The sequence below is a fragment of the Podarcis melisellensis genome (genome assembly GCF_964234715.1).
Source record: "Podarcis melisellensis genome assembly, chromosome: 4".
In the NCBI taxonomy this organism is placed as follows: domain Eukaryota; kingdom Metazoa; phylum Chordata; class Lepidosauria; order Squamata; family Lacertidae; genus Podarcis; species Podarcis melisellensis.
In genome coordinates, this window is record NC_138531.1 from 55543209 (window position 1) to 55568676 (window position 25468).

General features: G+C 42.4%; 1 protein-coding gene across 2 annotated transcripts; it reads left to right on the forward strand.

Annotated features, from left to right (window-relative positions):
- Positions 1-9652: 9652 nt before the first annotated feature.
- Positions 9653-24439, forward strand: MRPL39 (mitochondrial ribosomal protein L39). Of its 2 annotated transcripts, none has more exons than XM_081908025.1 (10): positions 9653-9783; positions 14254-14460; positions 15365-15504; positions 16410-16509; positions 17391-17458; positions 19802-19914; positions 20929-20994; positions 21993-22146; positions 23668-23715; positions 24314-24439. In XM_081908025.1, exons 1-10 carry the CDS (start codon positions 9747-9749, stop codon positions 24377-24379), a joined length of 999 nt encoding a protein of 332 aa, XP_081764151.1. In that variant the 5' UTR covers positions 9653-9746; the 3' UTR covers positions 24380-24439. The 2 variants fall into 2 exon arrangements, with proteins under 2 accessions (XP_081764151.1, XP_081764150.1); XM_081908024.1 differs by lacking the exon at positions 9653-9783 and adding an exon at positions 12657-12815.
- The last annotated feature ends 1029 nt before the right edge of the window (positions 24440-25468 follow it).

Below are 25468 nucleotides of genomic sequence, written 5' to 3' on the forward strand. Positions count from 1 at the left end.
CGATCAGGAGCTCCCATTATCTCCTGTGCACCTTCAGTTGTATCCCATTGTTTCCAGTGAGCATTCTTGCTGTTCCTCTTAGTACATCCCATCAGGCAACCCTTTGATGGTCCACCTTGCATCAAAATGATCTCATACCCATTGCCTAGAACACCACCAGTTTCCTTTCGTTTGTGTGTGTGTGTGTATGGTGCTTCAATAAAGAAAGCAAGAGTGGATTCCCTGGTCCTGGAAGAGTGCGGCTGCAAGCCTAACCTCAGTCACCTAGCAGTAAGCTCCACTGACATCAATATGACTTACTTCTGAGTAGGCATGGTCAGGATTGCATCAGAAACGGGCTAGGGATTTTAACATGTCAGAAACACACTTCAGTTAACTCTCCAAACATCAGCTCTTGGGAGGCAGCTGTCCAGCTTCGCCATGTGCTGGCACTAGTTGAAGTGCACTGTGCTCCATTGACTGATGGTGCTGGATTCAGTCCCGTGCTATATTAATGCAACATGAGAACATTTCTCATTTTAGGAGCATAAGAAGAGCCTGCTGCATCATCGGGCCAATGACCCATCTAATTGAGCATCCTATTTCCATAGTGGCCACCCAAGATGCCAGTTTGAAACCTGCAATAAGGGTCTGAACACAAGAGCATATCTCCCCCCGCCCCCAGTATGCCTCAACTGGTATTCAGAAGCATTGCTGCCTCCAGCTGTGGAAGAAGAGCAGAGCCATCCTGGCTAGTAACCATCAACAGCTTTCTCAATGAATTTGTCCGATCCTTTCTTAAAGCCATCCAAATTGGTGGTCATCACATACTGTAACAGTACAGTTGTCCTACAAGGCTCTTCCCAATGACTTGTTCATTGAGCGTTCATCCCAGTTTGCTTGCACAAAGCCTGAAGTTAGACTATATCTGGTCTTTATTGAGCATTCATCCTGATTTGCTTGCAGAGTGTTGGATTTGCTCATTCCCCACATTTTCATTCATTTCCTCAATACTTTTCTAAGTTTCTTTTCTAAAGTGAGTATGTTGTGCTAGAGAGCATGGATAGCCACCGTGGCATCCTCCTGATGTTGACAGACTGCAACTCTCATCAGCCCCAGCCAATAGTCAGGGATGATGGGAGTTGTAGTCCACCAGCATCTTGACGGCACCACATTGGTCACCCCTGTACTAGAGCAACAAAGTGTTTTAATCAATAATTTAATTATAAATAAGTTTCTATATTAATATTTTAACAACATAAGATATAAACAGGGCGGAATCCATCACTGCACAAACAAGGTTTTTCCTGTGCAATGGGAATTCATCTGCCTCTCCTCCTGCCTATGTGCTTCTGCACACCCTCAAAGCCTGCTCCGGAGGGCCATTGAAACACATACACAAAATCCCCAAACAATAACTATCCCTCTCTGCTGAAAGCAACTAATAAAACCTCAGAACTTAAGAGAGAAAGGGAAACAGCCATAACCTATTCATAGTGAGGAAAGAAAAGTTTTTCAGCTCGGGGACTTCCGGGATAGCGCGATCCGGTAATGGCGGATTCCCTCCGAGCTCCGGAGGGAATCGGCTCCGCTGAGGACGGGTCTTGCCGTGCTGGCGACACGGGGACCCTTAAAAACCGCAGGCGCTGAAGCCTGCGGACTTGGTGACTCGGTGGGCACCTTAAACGCCCTCCCCGACCCGCGAAGAGCCTTTTTAAAGGCTGCGGAGTGGACTGGGGTGCGGCGCGGTGCTGAGAGTCCATCGCTACCTCGGCGGAGCGAAGCCGCGAGCCATGGCCGGAGAGCGCTGTCTTCCTTCCTGAAATTTGGACTGAAATAAAGAACCCGTGAGTAGAATGGAAATCTGATACTAAAATTTTACCTTTGATCGGAGTACGACCGGGGGATGTGCTAAAAGGAAGTCCACACTCCCCCCCCCACAAAAAGATTTAAGCAAGGAGAGAAGCACTGAGGTGGAAAGACTTTTGTGCTTAGAAAGATAACTCGCACGAATTGGATTAAAAAGCTATTGTGCTGGAGAGGAGAGAGGAACATTAGAAGTTTTTATGTAATTCCCCCCCCCCCATTCTGGACCCGGGAGGGTCCTGCGTGTGAGCCTGAGGAAAAGGAGAAGAAAGTTTGACAGCTGTCAAAAGAGCTGTCAAACGGGCGATTAAAGGCTGGAATTGAGATACTTAGAAAATCTTTTCTGGATTAAAGGCGATATATTGTATCTGAACTGATTGGAAACAAAGTATTTGTGAATAACAAAGTAACGAACTGTTGGAAAAAGAACTATTGGACTGGTAATCCCCCTGGAGGGAACCAAAGATATTGCAATGGCAGCAGAAGGAAAATTACTGGCAGAGATTGAAAGGATGTTTTTTCTCGTGGGAATTCTACAAGAAAAGACTGCAGATATGAGCAAACAACTCGTGACCTTGAATTTGAAATTGTGCAACTCTGCTGATGACAAAAAGTTGGGAAACAACCCGGCAGCCGAAACAGAAGAGACAGCTTTGGAAATAGGGGGAGAGGACGAAGAAGAAGGAGAGGACGTTCAGAGGGAAAGTACCAACCAAAAGCCTACAGCTTCAGAAAATAAAGGATTTGATGAACAGGACCAGTGTACCGTAAATTTGCAAAAGGAGAGAAGGACAAAGGAAGAAGTCCCTGGAACATTTGAAATACTGGAACATAAAAGAATAAACAAACATGATTGGGACTTCTTCCTCAAGTTTGAGTATGGTAGACTGGCAGACCCTTGGTGGCAATTGCTATGGACTGACTCGGTGGAAGGAAAGAACAAGTATGACTGGGACCCCTTCTTTAAGTTTGAGCATGGGAGACTGGCAGATCCTTGGCAGCAAATGCTATTGACTTTGGCGGAAGGAAAGAAGAAGGAGCTTGGGACACAACTCCTTCGAGAATTGAAGGCCAATAAGCAACAAAATAGACGGGGAAAGACTAACTGGGGCTTGAGAGCCTCGGATGTGAGAAATCCGGGCTGAGACTGATTTTTTAGAATAGTAATGTGGAAAGGGACAGAAACTGGGCCAGGGAGGGAGGGGGAGAGTAGAATAGTAAGAATTTTTGATTTATGATCTTTTAATTTAGATATGTTTTGTTTAATATAAAAAGGGAGGATTCGTGTGAGAGAAGATAGGTCGACCTTAGAGAAAGGAGTTAATGTGTAAAAATTTATAAGTAAATTTGAGTCTAACAAGAGATGCTAAATATAAAGAACAGAGGATAACAATATAATAGAGAGAAGAGGAAATAACTTGCTGAATTAACTATAGAAATTGGAATGTGGGAAGGAGAGATGTGGGGAAGTCAAGGAAAGAGGGTAATGAAAATTATATATGTATTGTTCTGTGTTTGGTGTCTGTGTGTGTGTGTTTGTCTTTAAAAAATTTGAAAATTCAATAAAAATTTATTAAAAAAAAAAAGAAAAGTTTTTCATCTCAAGGCCTTGCTAAAGAATCAGGTTTTGGCAAAATGCCAAAAGCCATAAATTGTCTGCCACTTGGAAAAGATTTGGCCTGGATGAAAAATAAAGGAAATTCACTGCTATTGGGTGTTCCTGCACTAAATGATAACAAAAGAACAATGTTTGTTCTTCTCATTGGGGGCAATCTCTTCTCTGTCAAGGGCACTGTTCCCCTGGGGTTAACTTCTAGGAGCCAAAACTGGGTTAGGCACCCCCTTTTATCTCCCCGCCCAACCTCTTCGCTTTCTCTCTTTTTGTCACTCCTTCCTCTCCAACTTTCTGCCACCCACTATTCTCTCCCTTTGTGTTCTCTTCTCCCCTTGTTCTTCCCTCTTTGCCATATACATGGAATCAGGCTAAGGGTTGCATGAAATTGAGCCAGGGGCCACACGCTACCTCTGGATATCGATCTGCCGTGACACCTGATTACTTTATGATCGTCAATCAGCAGTTTATAACGGGTCCGGCACACTTCTTCAAAGCTGCGCCACTGTTGCTCCCTTCAGGTCACGGCTTAGCAGAGTAGAACACACAGCGGTGTAAAGCAGACTTACTTCCTTCTTTTGGCAAGCACACACAGACAGCTCCGTCTATTTACAGCTCTTTATTGAAACATTTCAGCAACAAAGACCGGGGCTTCTTTCAGCCATATCCAAAGGCACGTCTTTCTCTCTCACAGATACACAGAGAGAAGTGAAAGTACAGGGGAAAAAACTCCTCCTCCTTAGCTTCTAAAAGCTTCTGTCTCCTCCCGGCTTACGTCTGACGTCGGAATGTGACGCACACTCAGAACCCTTAACCATTTAAGTTCTGAACACTCACACCCCCCCTTGCGTTGGATTCCGACTGCACCTGTGGAACATCCTCAGCAAAACTCTGTGAGATCAATGCCTTCCCCAATGCCTTGCGCCCTCTCTTGGCGTCCCTGTTAGGCAACTGTGGAACCACCTCACAACTCTCAGAATCGCACTGTGCGAAACTTACCCACGCACCTGTGGCCTGGTACCTCTCTGGTGGAATACCCTTTGTTGTGCGACTGGACCTCCTAGGCACAAACTCAGGTGTTCCCTCTGACTCACTTTGATCAGCAGGTGTGTCCTCTGCATCATGGGATTCTCCTTCTGACTTAAAGCGTCTTCGAATCCTCTCCATCACACTCACAGGAGAACTAGGCTCACTTTTGGGCACTCTCTTAACAACTTGTGGAGATGCCACATCTTGCTCTTGACCCTGGTCAGTGACCTGGTCGTCATCAGCAGCCTCAGCCCCTTCTTCCGCCTCATCAGAACTGTCTTCTGAATCAGAGAGACATTCTGATAGAACATCACGCCTGACAGGAGACTTTGACTTTACATCCTCCTCACAGAACTCAGCGTGTTTACTGATCAGCACCTTACTCTGATCACCTGACGGGTAAGCAAATCGCCATGCACGGGCTTCTGGCTCATACCCACAGAAGATCATTTTCTGGAATTTGGCTCCATCTGGCCCTCGCAAAGCCTCAGGCGCAGAGACAATCGCAGGAGACCCAAACTTGCGCAGAAAGTGAACCTGGGGTTTGCGGCCATTCAACAGAGAAAACGGAGTGTCACCTACCAGCGAATTGTAGGTCCTATTCCAGGTGAAGCATGCAGCTCTAGCCGCCTCCAGCCAAAACTGTGGAGGTATCCCAGACTCTGTAAGCATCACCTGTGCTGCCTGAACCAGAGCTCCACTCCTCAGCTCTGCCACCCCCCTCTGCTTGGGTGAAGTAACTGTGTGACGTATTCCTTTCTCGTGAAAGAACTTCTGCAAAGCAGAACCAGTGTATCTAGCATTTCTGTCACTGATGATCGCTTGCACTCTGGTGGAGAACCTTAGTTCTACTCTCTCAATCCAGCTCTTGATCAGCTGTGCTGCATCCTCCTTGGATCTGAGACCATGAGTCCAGGAATTCTGCGAAAAATCATCCAGAAAAGTCAGCAGATACCTGGCCCCCCCAGACTCTGTTCCCTGACAGAATTGGACAGATCTATGTGAACCAGCTCAAAAGGTTTGGTGGTAACCCGTTCCACCTTTGGGTAACTGCACCCTCTCACCTTTGCTTGCTTGCAAGTGTCACAATTAATGGCACTTCCACAATTTTGAATCCTACACCCCTTGGCAACCTCGGGCAGAGTCTGCAAGTCCTCTACCGACCCATGAATTGTTCTCTGATGCCATACGCATGCACATGAGGCATCATGAGCGGGAACTGTAGTACGCTGGTTGGGAACTGTAGCACGCGACGCTTGTGCTTTCTCAACCTTCCCCTCACCCCCAAGAGACGTTTTAAGAACGAAAAGATCATTCTGTCCCCGTTTCACTTCAACAAGTCGTCTTCCTTCTCTGGAGATTGTGCAGGAATCCCCCTGGAAACAAACCTGAAAACCCTTTTTTAACAAATAAGGCACAGATAACAAACAGTGATGAACCCCTGGAACAACACAAAAATCCACCGCCTCCTGCAAAACAGAAAGATATACATTAGTACGCTTATTAATTTTAGATCTCTGTCCATTTGCGAACTTTACAGTCTGTCCCTTTGAAACTGCCGTGCAATTCCACATCTCGACTGCAGGGGTCTCTGGAACCATGTTGCGGTTAGCTGCAGAGTCAATAACAAAGCAGAGCTCGGAATTTTCCACACAACAGTTCTCAAACACAGCCATGCTAGCAGAAACTTGATAAGACTCTTCCTGTTTACCACGACCACCTGGTTCAGTTCCACGCCTGCCTGTCTTCCCAGGCCTGTTGCCACGGAAACCCGTCTGGTTCCCATGAGAAGTGTCCTTGCCAACATCCTGCCTCGGCTCTCTGCTCCGGTGGGGGCTACTGCCACGCAGACGTTGAACTCCAGTGGAAAAACACTGCCCGGGGCTCCTCCCAGCTGGCCTGGCCTTCCTCCTTCTGGAACGGCGCCTCCCACCAGCCTGGCCCCCCCTGAAGCTGCTCTTCGCTTCAGCACAAGTGAAAAGTCCTTTAAACTTGCCTTTGGAACTCTTCGCCCCCCCGATCTGCTCACTAGCGCTCCTAGAGGCCAATCCATCGGGAACAGGGCCTGCCAGTCCAGCCTCTCCAGGACCCAGTCCATCACACAGACGTGTAGAAGCATTACAACAGCTCCCCAACACTGTCCCAGCCCCCATTGGGCTTTCTGGGCATCCTTCAGCCTCTCCTGGGCTTCCTGTCAGCTCCCGTTGGCCTCCGACGGCCCCTCAGCCTCAGAACGCTAACTTCAAAGCATTCCTGAGGCTCACAGCGTCTGCTTTACGAGCGTTGGCTGACCTCCCATAACCTCTGGATATCGATCTGCCGTGACACCTGATTACTTTATGATCGTCAATCAGCAGTTTATAACGGGTCCGGCACACTTCTTCAAAGCTGCGCCACTGTTGCTCCCTTCAGGTCACGGCTTAGCAGAGTAGAACACACAGCGGTGTAAAGCAGACTTACTTCCTTCTTCTGGCAAGCACACACAGACAGCTCCATCTATTTACAGCTCTTTATTGAAACATTTCAGCAACAAAGACCGGGGCTTCTTTCAGCCATATCCAAAGGCACGTCTTTCTCTCTCACAGATACACAGAGAGAAGTGAAAGTACAGGGAAAAAAACTCCTCCTCCTTAGCTTCTAAAAGCTTCTGTCTCCTCCCGGCTTACGTCTGACGTCGGAATGTGACGCACACTCAGAACCCTTAACCATTTAAGTTCTGAACACTCACACTACCCACCTGCCTTCTATGGAGTAGGTGAGCCTTGACCGAGAGATTGGGGAGAAATTTGATTCAGTTCATATTTAAAGGTGAACCTGCCTATTTCACACGCTCCAAAACAATACATCAGCGAAAAGACAACCAACCATTATGTGAAATTCACACGTCTCCAAATTTGGCAATGCAGGTCTCTACAAAAATGCATGTGGTAGGGTAAAGTGTGCATGAAAATGTATACATTCATGAAAAGAAGGTATAAAAATGCACGTTCAGGAAAGCTGCTTATATTTATTTACCAGTAATTGTATACATTTGGAGAACTAGGCTCTTTATCACAGAAAGCCAGAGGCTAGGAAAGAACAGCAGAGGAGCAGCAAAAGAGAGCTGAGGCTATGATCCCTGATGGGTCTGTCCTGGTGCACCATGAGAGATAACCTGGGGGTGGTGGTGAAAGGACACTATATAGGACAAGAGATACCACTGTCTGAATTAGTCCCCATAAAGATATTTACTTGTTGCCTTCTAACACCTGAGGTGCCATCTTCTTAACCCAGCATGGATCCAATGGATACTTGAAATGTTGAGCTGTCTACTCCTGTTCCCAAGACCATAGACTAGCAAGCCATTCCTGCCCTAGCTACACATTAAAATATCAAACCATGCCATTTGGGTTCCTATTGTGGTCTCCATCATGTCATCAGTGGTTGACTTTTGTTATGAGGTTAGTCAAATATGCCAACTGTGGTACCAGCCAAACTGATCAAAGGCTGTTGAAACTTGGTCATTTTACAGATTGTATTTGGAGAATTTCTGCATATGAATCTAAGGTAAAAAGCAAATATAATGAACACCTGTTTGTGTATGCGCATGAGAGGGAATATCAAATTAACCCCCCCTGCAAAAATAAAAGTATATGAAAAGGAAAAAAACCAAGTTTTATTTTTTAATTAAAGAAATTCAAACCTCCAAACATTACAATTATTATAATAGAATCCAAATATATAATGAAAACAAACTATTCAAAACAAACTCTTAACCATGAAAAAGGAAGTGAAACCAGGATAATTTGTACCATGGAATTAAGAGGTGCATGGCTAAAAGAAAGCATGCTGGGGGAAAAAATGAAACAATGTCTCTAACAACTACTGTATATCAATTTTTCTGCTGGTGTGGCTGTTTGTCTTTTGCCATTCAAGACGTTACATCTCTCCATCATCTTCAAAAAGGCCAAATTATAATTGCTCCACAGATGATTGCAGCTTAGTCCTTCTTTAAAAAAAACCCTCAGTATTGTCCAGGACATAAAATAAATGTTGACATGCAGTCAAAATTTCAAAAACAGTTCTATCTCATGGAAGTTGTGAAGAAGTGGCCTTTAGGGCAAGCGTTGGCTTCCTCTGGCTCATGGCATGCAGTCAAATCACAAGGTGAAAAAAGAGATAATTACTGAAAGGGTAATTTCCATAAAAAGAAAATGCTCTGGAATCCAAAACAGCTTCCAATATTGGGGCTGGAATTTTGTAAGAGATGAAGAAAAATATAGCTCTACTTGAAAGGTCTCATTATCCATGATTAATAGGAAGAGAGTTTAATCCAGCTGTGGATCTACCAACTTTTATCCAAAAGAATGAATGACACATCTTTCTAGGTATAGTCTCTTCCCAGCCTGGTCTTAATAGACATTTGTCCCTAGATGACTCTGACAGAAAGAAGATTGGAGGAGGATAAAGGGAAATGGAGAGGGAAAGTGGGATGCAAAGGGTGGGGAGATAGATATACACACACACACACAGAGAGAGAGAGAGAGAGAGAGAGAGAGAGAGAGAGAATACAGTCAGCAAGATTTACATACATACATACATACATACATACATACATACATATGCTTGTAACCCAATCTTGCTGGCTGTATCCTCATTATCAGAAAGAAACAAAATACAAAAAAATGGCCTCCATCCTTAAGGAAGCAGGAATTCAGTCCTTTAGGAAGCATCCATTGTTCCTTAGCTAGTGCAGAAGCCTATCTTCTTAACTATCTTACTTATAAAACACATAACTTCACAATAGTTGATCCAGACACACTCTCTGATCAATTTCATAGATTCTCATAATCGTCCTCTTAGAGATTGTTATTTATACCAAACAGAAAGCAGCAGCAACAGCAGCTGGAGTTGGGCTGAGAAATGAAATGTCCATAAAATGCTTTTAGCCAACACACAACTCTTCCATCATGCTTTAATATAAAAAAGCAAAAGGAAATGTCCCAGTTGCTGGAAAGGCAGGCTGATGGTTATGTTTCAGATGTTTACTGGTCACTGCTGTTGGCATGGAGATAACTTAGGTTAAAAGCAAACATGGAATTCTGAGGCCGTGTATGATGTCACAAGCCGGATAAGCTCAGTGGAACTTGATGAAAGCATTTAAGTGTTCTAAGGTGTTTTTCTGAAATGAAATTAAGACCAGCAACAACTTCTAAAATGTAGCCCTCTAGCAGCAAAAGAAAGAAAAAAAGCTGCTACTTTAGCACAAGCACAAAATTAGATGTTACCCAAATGGAGCCTGCTCCTCCCAAACAATTGTAAGAACCGAATGCATTTTATTTGTTAAAATTGCAAGCTTGGTATGTATAGGCTGTCACCGATTTACTACACCATACTTCAGCACTTCACCTCTCATCCAGGGTGAGGTCCATATGTGAGCACCATTTGGGCAGAACTTCCTTAGCAATGTTAGCTAAACCTTCTGGACAGCTGTTTGTGGGCTCCTGTTGAGGATATGCCCCATCTATAGACAGAACAGGAATCCCTCCCTTCTCAAACTCAAATCTTGAAACACTGAACCAGCATACTAGAGTGGTCAAAAGTTAAGTTGAGGAATGAGGGTGACAGGAATTAGCCTCATGCTATGTGGATACACTTTTGAGAATCTATAATTATTGTTAAAACCACAAGTAACTTTCATTTATTTGAAGGAGGTTGGCCAAGATGGTTCTTACAAGCATTTTCAAATGATCTGCACCTCAATATATAACCTGGCAAAATGGATCCTGTGAAAAAGTCTCCATATGGTAACACAGTTACCAGGTCCTGCAAAATAGTAAAAATTAATGTTATGATATGAATTTCCCTTCAAAGCATTAGATGGAAGACTCACAATATGGTGGGTTAACATCTCCAAGATAGTAGCATGAATCAGGTCCCAAAGTCCCAAATAAGATTAACTCTTTTCTGGGCAAGATATCCAGAGTTTCTATTGATCATCTGAATTTGATGAGTTGACTACTCAGTCTGCAAATCATTCTAAACCTCTTCCTCTATGGAAAAAAAATATATATACATCCAATATCACTTGTCACAAAGATTACCCAATTTCCCAGTGTTCAGATTCCTTTAGAAGTTGTTTTTTATTGTGTGATGTTTTATTGTGTTTTTAATATTCTGTTGGGAACTGCCCAGAGTGGCTGGGAAAACCCAACCAGATGGGTTTCCCCAGCCAATAATAAAACCAAATAAATAATAATAGTAATAAATAATAAAACCCTATTATTATTATTATTATTATTATTATTATTATTATTATTATTATTATTACTACTACTACTACTACTACTACTACTACTCTAAGTATATCCCAATTGTGACATCATACAAGACGTTAGAATGCCATCTTTGATTTAGTTTGGGATATCTCTATGCCAACAGCACTGAGCAGGAAACCTTTGTAACTGGATAATGATCAGGCCAATTATCTAGCATATTCAGTGTTTATTTTGGTCTCCTAAACTAAGGCTGTGCACATTTATTCCAGCTGCAATGTGCTCCCACCACTGGGGCTTGAAGCCAAGTACACATGATGTTAGCCACAATCCATATGTATTCTGTAGTTTCTTGAAACAACCCCCTATCTGGTATGTACAGCATTGTTAAAAAGCAAATTTAAATGTTGTGTGGGTGGAGAGGGGATGACCTCATTGTCTTTTAAACTGTTAATGAGTATATTGCCTTTGTCTGACAGAGTTGTGTGCAATCTGAAAACCTGCTTCCAGTATTGAAAACTGACCAGGACAGTCAGTGGCGTAGCGTGGGTTGTCAGCACCCGAAGCAAGGCAAGTAATTTGAGCCCCCTAACCCGTGGATTTGCGCCCCCTAACCCTAATCGCCAGATGTTGCGCCAGGTGCGGCCGGCCCCCCCTGCACCCCCCACACTACGCCACTGAGCATAGTTGATCCAATTAATGGTGTCATCTCACTTGCTGCGTGTGACAATGCAGAAGTCAGATGTAACTGCTTGAATTTACATTCTGATCTGAATATTTATTTTTACTCTTTCTAGTTGCTTCATGCTCTGGATAACATGGAAGTTTTCATATGTACAACTCTATGTACAAAGGTTTTGTCTTTGCAGACATTCACGCTATGTACAGTGGCAGACCTTGGGATCTCAAATTTCAGCAGTGCCTTGTGTGATGCCAAAATTCGGTGCTCCCCCACCAGTGCAGTGTTTTTTTGGTGGTGGTGGTGGGGCACAAGGGGGCAGCTGTACAAAGCAGTCAGTGCTGATATAATATATGCCAGGGGTTGACTGAGTGCTGGGGGCGCCAGTCACAAAATAGCTGTTGGGGAAAATGGCATTACATGAAATGGCTGCCATGGGGAGCTTGGCACAACACAAAACTAGAGACAGCTGCTCCTGATGTTCCTTGTGCTTACCATGGGATGTCAGCTATGTTCTGCTAGTCCTGGTTGTGCACGGAAAATCAATATTGTGGCGATATCCACAAGCACTGCCGCTGTTGAATAGCAATAGGCAGCATCCTCCAGTACCTGGAAAAGTGGCCACACCACACACACACACTCTCATATTTCATAGACATGACTTACATCTGGCACCCCCAATCTTTGGCCCTCCTGATGTTTTGGACTACAATTTCCATCACCCCTGACCACTGGTCGTTAGCTAGGGATCATGGGAATTGTAGGCCAAAACTTCTGGAGGGCTGCAGGTTGGGGATGCCTGACTTAGATGGTACCTGCCCATTTTGCCCTATAATTTTCTAGGGTTAGAGACATACTTTTTCTTTTTAAAGAAAGCTCAGCGTCAGTCTAGGGCACCTGAGGCATCCTCGAAAGCCTTTACGGGTGCCAAGGCGCCTGGTTGCTGGTGATCACTGTATGAATAGAGAAAGGGCCTGTTTGCAACCCCTCCGTCTCCTGGCTAGCTTCCTTGCAGCATCTGCACAGCGGACAGAAATCAAATAGGCATAGTAGCTCCGCCCACTGCTGCACCTCTTGCATTTCTGCCTGTCCAGCTGCAGCTGTCAAAACGGGCTGAAAGAATCGCTCGAGCAGGCGACTCAGTCCGCTCCTTCCAAACCCATAGACCATGAGGGGCCGTTTCACGCGCGCCCTCCGCCTCCAGAAGCTGCGGAGGGGGGAGCCGTAACGAGCCGCGCTGGGAAAGAGAGGCGGAACCTTTGTTTCGCAGCAGCTGTTTTCCGGAAGGCGACGACTGTTGGTGCTCCGCTTGCGCCGGGCTTCGAGGGGCGAAGGATCCGCCTGGCGATGGCTTCTCTTTGGCTGAGCCGCGGAGTGTGGCGAGGCTGCAGCCGGAGTGAGTGCGCCAGGGAATGGCTGGGTCAGGCTGGCGGGTGTGGGGAGAGAAACCTTCCCATTCCCCATTGATTTGCACGGCCCATTTCAGCACGTGGGGAGCTGCGGTGCTTTGCTTTCCCAAGTGAAGGAATGGTGGTTTCCCACCCACCCCTTTGCCCTTCGAAAGCATGATTTATTTATTTTTTGCACGCTTGTATCTTTAATTTTTAAGCCAAATGAGGTAGGCGCCTCATATATTCCAAGCTGAACCCTGCAGGTTCATAACGAGTTCAGAGGCTGTGAGCTTTGGATCCAGTTTTGCTCTTTGTGGGTAGCGCCGTGGTCCTTCCTCTTCCTCTCTCTCTCTCTCTCTCTCTCTCTCTCCAGAGATATTGCACCTTGGTAAACTTATGTTTTGCTAAGTTTCAATAGGGCGAATAGGAAGTCTAATTTGTGATTAGGGCAGTGTGTGCTGCTGGGGTAGAGCACTTTTTGATGTGCTCTTGTATGCAGAAGCTTTGTGCTGTGAGCAGGGTCCATCCTTTTTGTATGTTCTGAATAATTTGACTGGCATATATATTAGTGGACAGATAATAGTGGCACCCTAAACATTTACAGGGACACGCCTGCCTTTTTAAAAAATGCCTTTTGTTTTGTGTGCAAGTGGGAGGAGGAAAAACACTGTGATTATTCCATCCCACAACTTTCAAAGGGTTTGCCATAACTCCTGCACCATTTTCTGGCCTTTGAAATGTATTTTATGTATTTTGTCCAAAGAGCTCAAGCTGGTACATACTTTTCCATTCCCAGTTATGCTCACAACAGCCCTGTATGGTAGGTTAGGTTGGGCAGTGTGTCTTGCCCACGGTCACCAAGTGAGCTTCATGATTTGAGTGAGGATTCAAAACTAGTTCTTCCCAGTACTAGTTCAATTCTGTAACTACTACACCATGATGAAAATTTCCTCCCTTCCTTCAGTTACAGCAGTGAACATATTAATAGTAATTTCCTGTACAACACTGATAGCCCTCTCCCTAATGTAGCATGTGGTGATAAGGCTATTAAGCTGGATCAAGTTAGTTCTAGCTATGAAAATATGGATATGTGGAAAGGCCCCTGAATACTGGCACAGCAGTATCGCTTTTAGATCCGACTTGTTGGTAAGGTCTAATAGAATCGTATATTTAAAGAACACATTTGAACTTCTGAATATATGAAGTACTTTTTTCTTATCTGATTATTCATTATAGATATTGATGGTGAGTAATGAACTTACCTAATAGTTTCAAAACTTGTCAAAGTCTTGTTTACTGCAACATTTTTTGATAATATATAAATTATCTACTATTCCACTTAGATTCTTAGAGCTTGCTTCCAAGGAACTGTTCTGGAATGGGATTGTTTTGTTTACTAAAATGAAGCAATATGCTGTTTGATGAGACTTCTTTTATTTGCAGGGCTTGTTTCAACAGCTCCCGCTCCTCAACTCTCAGTAGCTGAGATTGCTCAGATGCGCAGTGAGCTCTTCACAAAAGAGAAAGAGAGACAATTGTCACTTTATCCACGAATTGAGAAGATTGAAGTTAAATATGTTGGCAAACCTAATCCAGGCACTTTTTTAATAATGAACAAAGGGCTTTCCACTCCTTACACTTGTGCTATGCGTAAGTACTTGCAAATGGAGGGCTGTAGTTATGTCACCCTTAAGCACACTTTTTAAAAGATGGACAGTGCATCAGCTAATCTTATATGAAGAAGAATGTCCTTGTGATAAATGTTCCTTTTTTGAGTAAATCTAGTTCACTGTTCCAAAGGTAGTACAATCAGTTCCATTACCCAGTTGCTCCTGTATCCCATTCAGAAATCTCCCTCCATAGGTACTCCCATCCCTTTATATTTTATCATCTATTAATGGGGCCTAGCAATCTGGTATGTTGAGAGTAGAGGTCCCCCCCCTTTCATGGGCCCCCATTCCTTTAGGAGTAACCTGCCAATGGAAGAGCCACTCTTTCTGTCTCTCACTTTCAAGTGTTCAGTCTTTCTCTCCTGCATCCTGTTCTTCCCTGCCCAACAGGTTGCTTGCATGGGGACGCAGACTGCTCTTCCAAGGACTTGAATGATCCCTTCCAGGTGGTTTTCGAAATTAGGCTGAGGTCTAGTGGTTTCCTACCCTTCTTAATCTCCAACATTGTTAGTTCCACCTTTCCCTGGCCATCAAAAGGATGCCTGCCTGATTATTAATTTCACATCTATCAAGAATTCCTAACAAGCTAAGAAGGAGTAGTATGCTCCGTCCATCCCATTTCTTTAAAACATTCTACAAGATGATCTAAAAAAATAAATAGGCTGACGAGGTCCCCTCTTTTCTCTTCTGTTATCCCAAATGTTTTTGAGCTCTGATAGTGTGTGACAGTAAAGACTGAGCAACAGCTGGTCCATGGAGAATGCCGCTGCTGCTCACTCTTTTTTAATTGATGGTTTATTGTCTGGCTGATTATTGTAAACAAAGTACAACTATACTATCACTATTATTTTGCTGTACCTTTTGTACTTTTTCGCCTTTCCTAGATCTAAGTGAATGGCACAGTAAGAGATCGGTACTTGCCCTTGTAGATGGACAAATCTGGGATATGTACAGGCCTTTGACTCGCTCCTGTGAAATTCAGTTTCTTACTTTCAAAAGTGAGGACCCGGAGGAGGTGAACAAAGTATGTTTGTACCATTTTTCTTCATAGTGTTTTCTTCTCTTTGAGTTGAAGCTTTTTTCGAATAAAACCTAAGGAAAGGAAGGATTTGAATCTTGTGTGTTGAATACAAGCACAAAGATGAGGCCAGAAAATAATAGGTACATAGTCATACATGGTTACTCATTATGTATTAGTCAAAATATTTGGATTCCTTGTTTTCTTCTATTTTTAAATCACACACTTCTGTAGTACATTTATATCTCTTTCCACATAACTGCATAAGCAATGCTCTTTATGTTTATAGTTGAACAGTAAGAAATGCAGGCCAATAAGGGTTGAATCCAGAATAGCTCTGAAATTCTATTTTACTCTGAAAGAGGAAGGCAGGGAAGGAAACTCCCCCAATTTCTTCTTTACCCTGTGTGTCCTGGAAAGCTCCAGAAAATTGTGAGACCCTCTGGAATAGTGTGGGAAGCAGCTTGAGGAGACAGGAAAAAGGAGGAATCATTGAAGATCGCTTTCTCCTTTTCCTCTATCAGAGAGTCTCTGTTGGATCTTGGTGTCTTCCAAAAATGGAAAGAGTCTGGCCATTCCTGTAATGGGAAATTCGGATCCTACCATATAGCAAACAATTTCTGGAAAGATTTTGTATGTGTGGCTCTGTTCTAGAGGGATTCATATCTTTCAACAATTACTAGTCCTACACAGTACATGAAAATAGAGGACAGCTCCACTCCTCACATTTCCGCTTCTCTACCACAAGCAAAATTTATGTCAGAAGTGAGGTGGAGAGATATCCATGAATATTAGCAGCTGTCTTCTTGCATCTTTTGAGACTTTTACGCTCTGTTTTCACTTGAAGCGAACTGTCTTGGCATAGCATGATGTTAGAATAAATAAAGTTTGTTTGAAATCCTTTGTTGCAGGCCTATTGGCGCTCTTGTGCTATGATGCTGGGCTGTGTATTAGAACAAGCATTTAAAGATGAATACCCAGTCACTCTTGTTAGAGCTCCAGAAGTGCCAGGTACATGTTTTGCTGTTGCAAATTTTTATTGTTCTTGAAAGTTGATGAATTGTATATTGGAACACATGTAGAAGGTTCTTTGATTAAAGGTCTGCTTAATTTATGCATTTCAAAAGCTTTGGTAATTTAGAGTAATTCTAATCTTGTAGGAGTGGACTTCCCCATCTTCTCCTCAGCCCTGTAGTCGCCCCTTGCCCTGTGTGAGGAGATTCAGGGAAAGAGAAAACCTGTTTCGCAAATGGATCAAATAATTTTTATCTGTTTGCCTCATTAATGACCATTGCCATATCTTGTAGCAGACAATTCTATAAGTTAGTTAAAAGTTGAATGACGAAATACTACTTAGCTGTTTGGAATCTACTGTTAGTCAACTTCATGGAATCTCAGTGTAACCTACCTCTGATAAAAATTGTAGAAAACCTAAAAGGTCTGAGCAGATAAAAATGCTTTCACCTTTGCTGAAAAGAGAACAACATTGACACTGGGAGAACCTCCCTGAAAAAGGACTTCCAAAGATGAAGTGCAAGTGTAAACCCTTTTCTCCAGTCACCAGAAGGTGGTGAAACTCAGAGCAGGGTGTCAGAGGTTGACCTTAATAGCTACCCAGGTTTTATTTGTATTTCCTGTAGAGAAAATGCCCCACCCCCTATGGTCATTGTGGTTGCTCTCCTCTTTTCCTACTCTAGGCTATTGCTACCCTTTTTAGATGGTGCAACCATAATCATACCCAATATTTGGCTGCACCATAAACATGTATATGAGCATTCCGATACTGTAGGAAGCCCCATATGTTGGCTACCATTAGGATTGCAAAATAGGTTTAGTTCAGACTTAACTTCAAAAATTACTCATTTTCTTTTGGATCTTGACTTGCCATGCAGTGATATCTGGAGCTTTTTGCTACGATGTAATCTTGGACAGCAGGCTGGACGACTGGAAACCAACTGCTGTAAGTATGATGATTCACTAGACATGTTCCGGTGTACTCTTTATTTGGGGGATAATTGGTTATTCAATGTTACAAAATACAGGGAAATTTTCACCAAACACAGATCTACTTGCTGGCAAATACTGTCCAGTAGATGTTGACTAGGATGTATCCAACATTGCCTATTCCCGAGCAGAAGAGAGTTCTGCTCGTGCTTCGGGATTTCCTCTTCCTCTCCTTTCTTCTTCTTCATGCCCTTAAAATCTGCTCCAGAGGAGTGTGGGACCCTCTGAAACAAATCTTGGGGGCACATAGGATGCTTGAAGACGGAGGAGTGGAAGAGGTGTGAGGAAAGCTGCTTATGCATTGTTGGAATCCACCTTGAGTTGGACTCTTGCCTATTTCCTTCTTCCACCCCTTGTCTCTCAGGTTCCAAAGCAATATGAGAGACAGCACAGAAGGTTGCAGGATGGAAGGAGAAATAGGTGGGAAATGCTTATTTCTCTTCAGTGCATGGGGTCTTCTATTGGATCTCAGTACCATCCATGAATTTCAGAAGCTCTTCTGTTCACAGAAGTCTCCTTAAGATCCAAGCCATAGCACTGCATTCAGGCTTGGAGTCACATCTTGGGGAAATTTAGGTCTGCATTGGCAAAACTTTATTTAGGATAGTCCTTTTCCAGCATACCTGTTATTGACTGAGCAAAACAAGGCTTCTAGAATTACTCAAGTGTTTGTATTATATGGTGTAAGGCAGGGGTATGCAACCTAAGGCCCGTGGGCTGGATGCGGCCCAGTCGCCTTCTAAATCCGGCCTGTGGTCCAGGAATCAGTGTGTTTTTACATGAGTAAAATGTGTCCTTTTATTTAAAATGCATTTCTAGGTTATTTGTGGGGCATAGGAATTCGTTCATCCCCCCCCCCCCCCAAATATAGCCTGGCCCACCACATGGTCTGAGGGACAGTGCACTGGCCCACGGCTGAAAAAGGTTGCTGACCCCTGGTGTAATGATAGCAGTATATTGTGTACAGGAATATATAGGGTATATTTCTGTATACAAGGGTAGCAGTATATTATGTACAGTATATTGTGTACAGGGTATTGTGTTTGCGCATGTACAGGAAGTGTGTGTATGTATATGTAAGGAAACACAAGTGGACTGGTTGGATGCTAAAATGCAATCTTTCCCCAACCTCCAGGCAGTTTAGACTACAAGTCTCATCATCTCTGGCCATTGAGCATAGAGGCTGGGACTGAAGGCAGTTGGAGTAAGCTGAGGAATAGGGAGGCTCATCTATTCCTGTTACTGCTCTGGTATTTTCTCTAATTGGTGATAACCCTGTGGATAGCTCAGTCAGTAGAGCATGAAATTTAAAATCTCAGGGTCGTGGCTTCAAGCCCCATGTTGGAAAGAAGATTCCTGCATTGCAGGAGGTTGGACTAGCTAACCCTTGTGGTCCCTTCCAATTCTATGATTCTAAGCATTAAAAGAAATGGATTTTTAGACCATTTTCGTACACAGCTAAATAAATGCGGAAACGAAAAGGTCTCCAGATAAAGATCAAAATAGCTATGCCTCATTTTGTAGTGTGCACAGTAAAAATGATTCTCTAGAAATGATTCCTCCCCTTTTATTTGTATTAGTTTCAACAGTGAAAATGAGAATTAATTAACTACAAATTAGTCTTTATAAACCGAGATTGACCTTCCCATGCAAGAGCTTGTATAATAGAGAAGGTCTATTACAGAGCTTTCTGAACTGTTGTGTCACGACACATTTGTGTCGGCTGCAGTGTGTAGGTGTGTCGTGCGAACGCTCCTGCGCTCCTCCTGGGGCTGGAAAGGGGTTAGTTTAACCTCCAGTTTGCTAGTAAAACTGAATTACCATGTCACAAAATGATGCATATCTAAAATGTATGTCACCAACATGAAGCGTTTGGAAAGCTCTGGTCTCTTATTTAATCCGTAAATGCAGTTTCAGGCTGGTTCCAAAGTAACTACTATTCGCCTTACTTGGAAGTAAAGGAGTGAGAGCACTTTTCATGGGTGGCTGTAAAACTAAAGAAGCTAAATAATTTTACAGTCTATGGGGGGTGGGGGAATGAAACATTACAACAAGGAAAAATCACCAGGAACAGTTAATATTTACTATCTGTTGTCTCTATATTGCATTGTCTTGCCTTACTCCAAGGCTGAGCATAGGCAAGACTTATCCTAATTGGTTTGGCCTTGGAAAATCCACTGGAGGATGAGGGCTAATCCTTACATAGCTTGGATTTCAGTCATCTGAGCTAACTTGCATTCTGTATTTCTTGCTTGTCTTGTTGATCTGTGTATACATACATTTTTTCTTCTTTTCCAAGGAAAGTCTCCATTCTCTTACAAAAGACGTTAACAAACTAATTCATAAAGACCTTCCATTTGAAATGCTGGATGTTGATGCAAAAGTGGCGCTTGAAATTTTTCAACATAACAAGTCAGTATTACCATATTTTGTTTAATAGCACATGTTGTTTAAAAGCAGGCCACCTGTATCTTCTGCTGAAATTGTGTATTGTTTTCCATGAGATAAGTTTTATATATAATTTAAATGAGTTTTAAAGCTGGTCCAATTGGTTACATTAAACAATTACAGTGGTACCTCGGTTTACGAACTTAATCTGTTCAGGAAGTACGTTCTTAAACCGAAACGGTTCTTAAACCGAGGCATGCTTTCCCTAATGAGGCCTCCTGCCGCCAGTGCCCTTCCACCATTCGGATTCCGTTCTTTGACTGAGGTAAAGTTCTCAAACCGGGACACTACTTCTGGTTTTGTGGAGTTTATAAACTGAATTGTTCGTAAACAGGACTGTTCTTAAACCGAGGTACCACTGTAATGTTAATTTTCAGCTACTAAGGTACTGACCTGAAGTTTTTCATCATTTTTGCCAGTAGATGGCACTACAGTTGCTGATAATTAAAGCAATGTGGAACAAGTCAGATCAGCCAAGCAGCCGTATATGTCATGCATACCTGTGAGAGAGGTTACATTTGTAACTTATTTTTTTGCTGTGTAGTAGATAGTCTAAATTAATCTACTACAAAGAGTGTTAATGAATATAAGTAAAGGGAGATGTGTTGTCTAAGAGAAACAATGTGCTTAAGCCTGAATGTATAGGCATCTATAATGCTAGAATATTGTAGAGCTTGAAATGTATCTGAGTTAACTTCACTGTCACTGTTTGTTGTGGATTTGAGTAGTTAACAGGAGGAAGCCGTCTCCTACTGCTTACCCAGGACTGGCGGACTGTAAGAAAGATGCTCTTTTGGCAATTTCTTGAGAAGAACTCCTTGGAAACAGGGCGGTTGAACCTAGTAGTTAGGAAGGAAAAATATAAGGTTATGAATATGCAAAGAAGTGTGGCATAATGTGTATTCTTCCAGTTTGGTTATGATCTTCCACTTTATACCTTGTGATGTTGAGTTATGGGCCTCTTTTCTGGTTCTGTAGGTACAAAAGGGAGTTAATTGAACAGCAAGCTTCACAGAACTCTGAAAGAATAGTAAAATTGCACAGGTGAGCAAAATCTTGTTTGCCTTTGTTTCATAACTAGGATTACATATAAATATAGACAGAGAGCGCGCAGAGACAGAGAGGATTCTTTGTAACTGTGAGCTACCTGTCATCAAGTCACAAAAATGATTTGAACTTCCCCAGATACAATGAAGGTACAAATAGGCAACTTGTTTAACAGTGTTCAGTTGTATTCTAGTCATGGGGTGAGACTGTGGGGATATTTTACATTGAAGAGCAGCATAGAAATGAATCACATTTTAAATGTGCTTGTATGTAATACAGTGGTACCTCGGGTTAAGAACTTAATTCGTTCTGGAGGTCTGTTCTTAACCTGAAACTGTTCTTAACCTGAGATACCACTTTAGCTAATGGGGCCTCCCCGCTGCCACCATACCACCACCACGTGATTTCTGTTCTCTTCCTGAAGCAAAGTTTTTAACCTGAGGTACTATTTCTGGGTTAGCGGAGTCTGTAACCTGAAGCGTCTGTAACATGAAGCCTATGTAACCCGAGGTACCACTGTATTCAGTACTTGTGAGTTGGATCTAGAGTTCCAAGAGCAGAGTTCTGCTTACAGGATAGGGAGCTCTCGGGCATTGAGTTCTTCTGCCCAGAATGTTCAAAATGCCTTAAACTGACTTTTAAAAATCAAACTGCTACATGTCAGTTGTCCTGTTTACTAGATTCCATAGGCTAGGTTTATTATGGTGTTACCACAATAATCTGGTACCTTCCCTTTTGGGGTTCCCAAAAGATGCATCTCCTCTGTCAATGCAGGTGACACAGATAATAGCACATTTACTTCTTGGTTCCTCCTATAAACAGCTTCACCTATAAACAACATCAGGTTTTCTAAAAGAACAGTTCTGAAATCTACTGACTATTGGTGCATCACATTGGCAGGACTTTTGTTTTGCAGTAAATGAGACAAATGTTTGGTGGAAATACACTTTTTTAAAAAAAGTTATTAATCTTTCTTTGTTTTTGCTTTGAATCAGGTTAGGTGACTTTGTAGACATTAGCGAAGGTCCGCAGATTCCCAGAACCAGCCTGTGTCACCAGTATGAGGTGACAGCTGCTCATAATGTTCCAAGGGCTGAGTCTGAGCTTATGCGGAGATTCCAGGGTCTCTCTGTTCCAATTTACTTAAAGGTAAGTCATCAATTTGCTTATAGATATTTGTGATTGAAGTAAGGAACATAAAAGATGCTTGTTATGTGGATGTGTCTGTCTTACTTTTTTTCCATGATCAGGGCTTCAGTATAAGTTGTGTTAGTAGCTTCAGTTATCCCATTAGACATGAGATATAGCACTTTTAGTTCCAATGTGTAGTTCCACTATTCTTTTTTGTAGAATAAGTAGAAACTCATTCATTAGAAACCTGTAAATTATAAATGGCACGAAGAGGAGGAAACCAAAAATTGTTATACAGCAGTCATAGAAGTGCTGTTCCCCCCCCCCCCCCCCCACTGTTGTGGAATTACAAATCCCATCATCCCTGACTTTTGGCTGTGCTGGCTGGGGCTGATGGAAGTCCAACAACATTGGAGCATCCCGCCCCCATTAACTGGCTTGATTTTTTCAGTTTTGTCATAGGGAGCCTTCTTATGTTAATTACATTTCTTTTTAACTTAATTGTTAGGTTTTTGTTCTTTTTTTAAAGGGAAGGGCTGGGTGCAAATGTTATTTAATTAATTAAAGAACAGCTTGAATCACTTTCAGTATATAAATATAAATTTGACGTAGAAGACCATCTGTTCCTTTTAATGAAGAATAAAAAGCAGTACAGCCTCTTTAAGATTCCTAACCTAGATGCCCTCTGCAGCAGATTTTGGGCGGGAGGCGGGCAGGGAGGGTATGAGCAGAGAAGAAGGGGAAGTCCTATCACACAATTGAAATTCTGTTTATGTGATGTTGGATGCTTCCCTAAAGGGGTCTGTTTCCACTTCTCCCAACCAGACCATTTAATACTATTTGTTGGTTGTCCATTTGCAACAGTAATTAGATCTTTCTTGTATAGCATAGAGAACAACCGTGTTTAAGGTGTTAAACAGCATGTGTGTGTTGGATCAGTGCTCCCTTCGCAGTTTTTGTCAAGAGCTGAAATAAATCTCTCTGTACATACTTAAATAAAATTGTTACAAGCATGTGCTTGCATTTAGGAATCATTTTATGTCCACACACAAACACACACAAGCTGTTTCTATTTATTTGGGGTTTTTAAAAACTCAGTTTACAAAGTCGCTTACAAGAAAAGGTAGCATGATGCAGTTGATACAGATATTTGAAAAAAATTGATACTCTTATTCTGGCATTTAAAGTTAACTTGTTGCTTACTTTCCTTTTTTACATTATATTTTACTAATAAACAAAATAAACCAAATACAAACAGTATAAAGAAATACTGTTACACTTTAAGTTTTATCTTGCTAAATCATACTGGAGAAAGCCATTGAAATCAGTGAGCTTAATTTAGTCATGGCTAACTAGTCCACTGATTACAGTGAGCCAGCTAAGAGTATGACTAAGTTGGATAAAACCCTCTTGAGTAGTTATTGTGAAACTGTAGTGATGGAAGTTCTTGTCAGAGTAGTTGTTGTCATAGGCCATTAAAGTAGACATGGTAAAACATCTGTCTGGCTATATACTTGACTGCACCCTTTCACATTCCAGCTTCATCACACAATATGGCACAGGTTGCGGGAAAGGTCTCGAAACCTAGTAAGTCTAGTTGCTTTATTATTATTATTATTATTGTTGTTGTTGTTGTTGTTGTTGTTGTAATTTGAATTGTTGACATGCTATCTTTGGGTATTTAATGTTTTATTTCTTAGAGGGCTAAGGATCAAATGTATACAAAAATGCAAATTTTAAATTATCAGTTTTACATGATCCATATTAGCCCATCTGTTGAAAGTTTTGCTGCTTATTTGTACAACTTCAAAAAGTATGGGAACTTTGCTTTGCAATCCCAATTTGCATATGTAACTAAAACAGAACTGTAATTTCCTCCAATATGGTGTGTATTAATAGAACAGTTTTCAGTGAGAAAGTGTTAATGCCTTAAGATGGAGGAAATTAGCATTTCCCAGGGGAGGTAAAAGCTATGCTGTGTCTTTGCCATTCATACATCAGATACCACAGTTTTGTTGAGAAATCTCCATGTTGAGAATAGAGTGGCTGCTAATAGACAGGTTGTTTAATATGAGTGCTGTGTTTCTTCACTTGCTCTAAATGAAGGAGCAAGAATGACTTGGAGCTGGTGCAAGTAGCATATGAGAATATATGCTTCCAGTAAATTATTTACTGTGTTTTGCAGATCAGTGAAGACAAAATGAAAGAAGCAAAAGATGAAAATGAAATCTCAAATACTGAATCAGCCTAAGTCTTTCTAATTTGCACATGGGTAAAACTTGTCAACATTAAATTGTGTTTTCTTTGTAAAGTACCATTTCATTATTCAGTCAATCCCCCCAAAAGGACTTCTGACCATAGGTTTTCATGGACTCGGACAAAAAAGCATTTGTTGGCCCTTGCTCCTACTTCATCAAATCAGAAGTAAGGTGTAAACATAAATGAAAGTTTTACGGATGGAAAAGTTCACTGGATAGCTAAGTTGGTTAGAGCACGGTGCTGATAATGCCATGGTTGCAAGTTCAATCTCCATATAGGATAGCTGCATATTTCTGCATGGTAGGAGGTTGGACTTGATAATCCTCAGAGTCCCTTCCAACTCTACAGTTTTATAAGTCTATGTGCTGGCACACCTGCAAGCTTCCACTAAATTATGCCAACAGGATTGCTGCAATAGGAATTGGGAAAGTTGGTTTCAAATCCAGTTAGATAATGATGTCGCCTCTCATCTATAATGTCTGTCCATAGCCTGTAGTCTTAGCACATTTTACAGTTGATATGTACTGGGTTATGTATGTATTTTTTAATAATAATAATAATAATAATAATTTTTTTTTAAACTTATACTCCGCCCTCTCTGGCCAGAGCTGGGCTCAGGGCGGCTAACACCAATAAAATCACAGTAAAAACATAATAGGGGAAAACAAAACAAAAACAAAATAATTTAAAATACAGGTTAAAATGTAATTTAAAATGCAGCCTCAATTTAAAAGTAGCCGATAAATCAAGACCATAAGGGGAGGGAAGCATAAGGGTCAGACGGTGTCCAAAGGCCAGGCGGAACAGCTCTGTCTTGCAGGCCCTGCAGAAAGATGTCAACTCCCGCAGGGCCCTAGTCTCTTGTGACAGAGCGTTCCACCAAGTCGGGGCCAGTACTGAAAAGGCCCTGGCCCTAATTGAGACCAATCTAACCACTTTGCGACATGGGGCCTCCAAAATGTTGTCATTTGTGGACCTTAAGGTCCTTCGTGGGGCATACCAGAAGAGATGGTCCCGTAGGTACGTGGGTCCTAGGCCGCATAGGGCTTTAAAGGTCAAAACCCTGTACTCCACCGGGAGC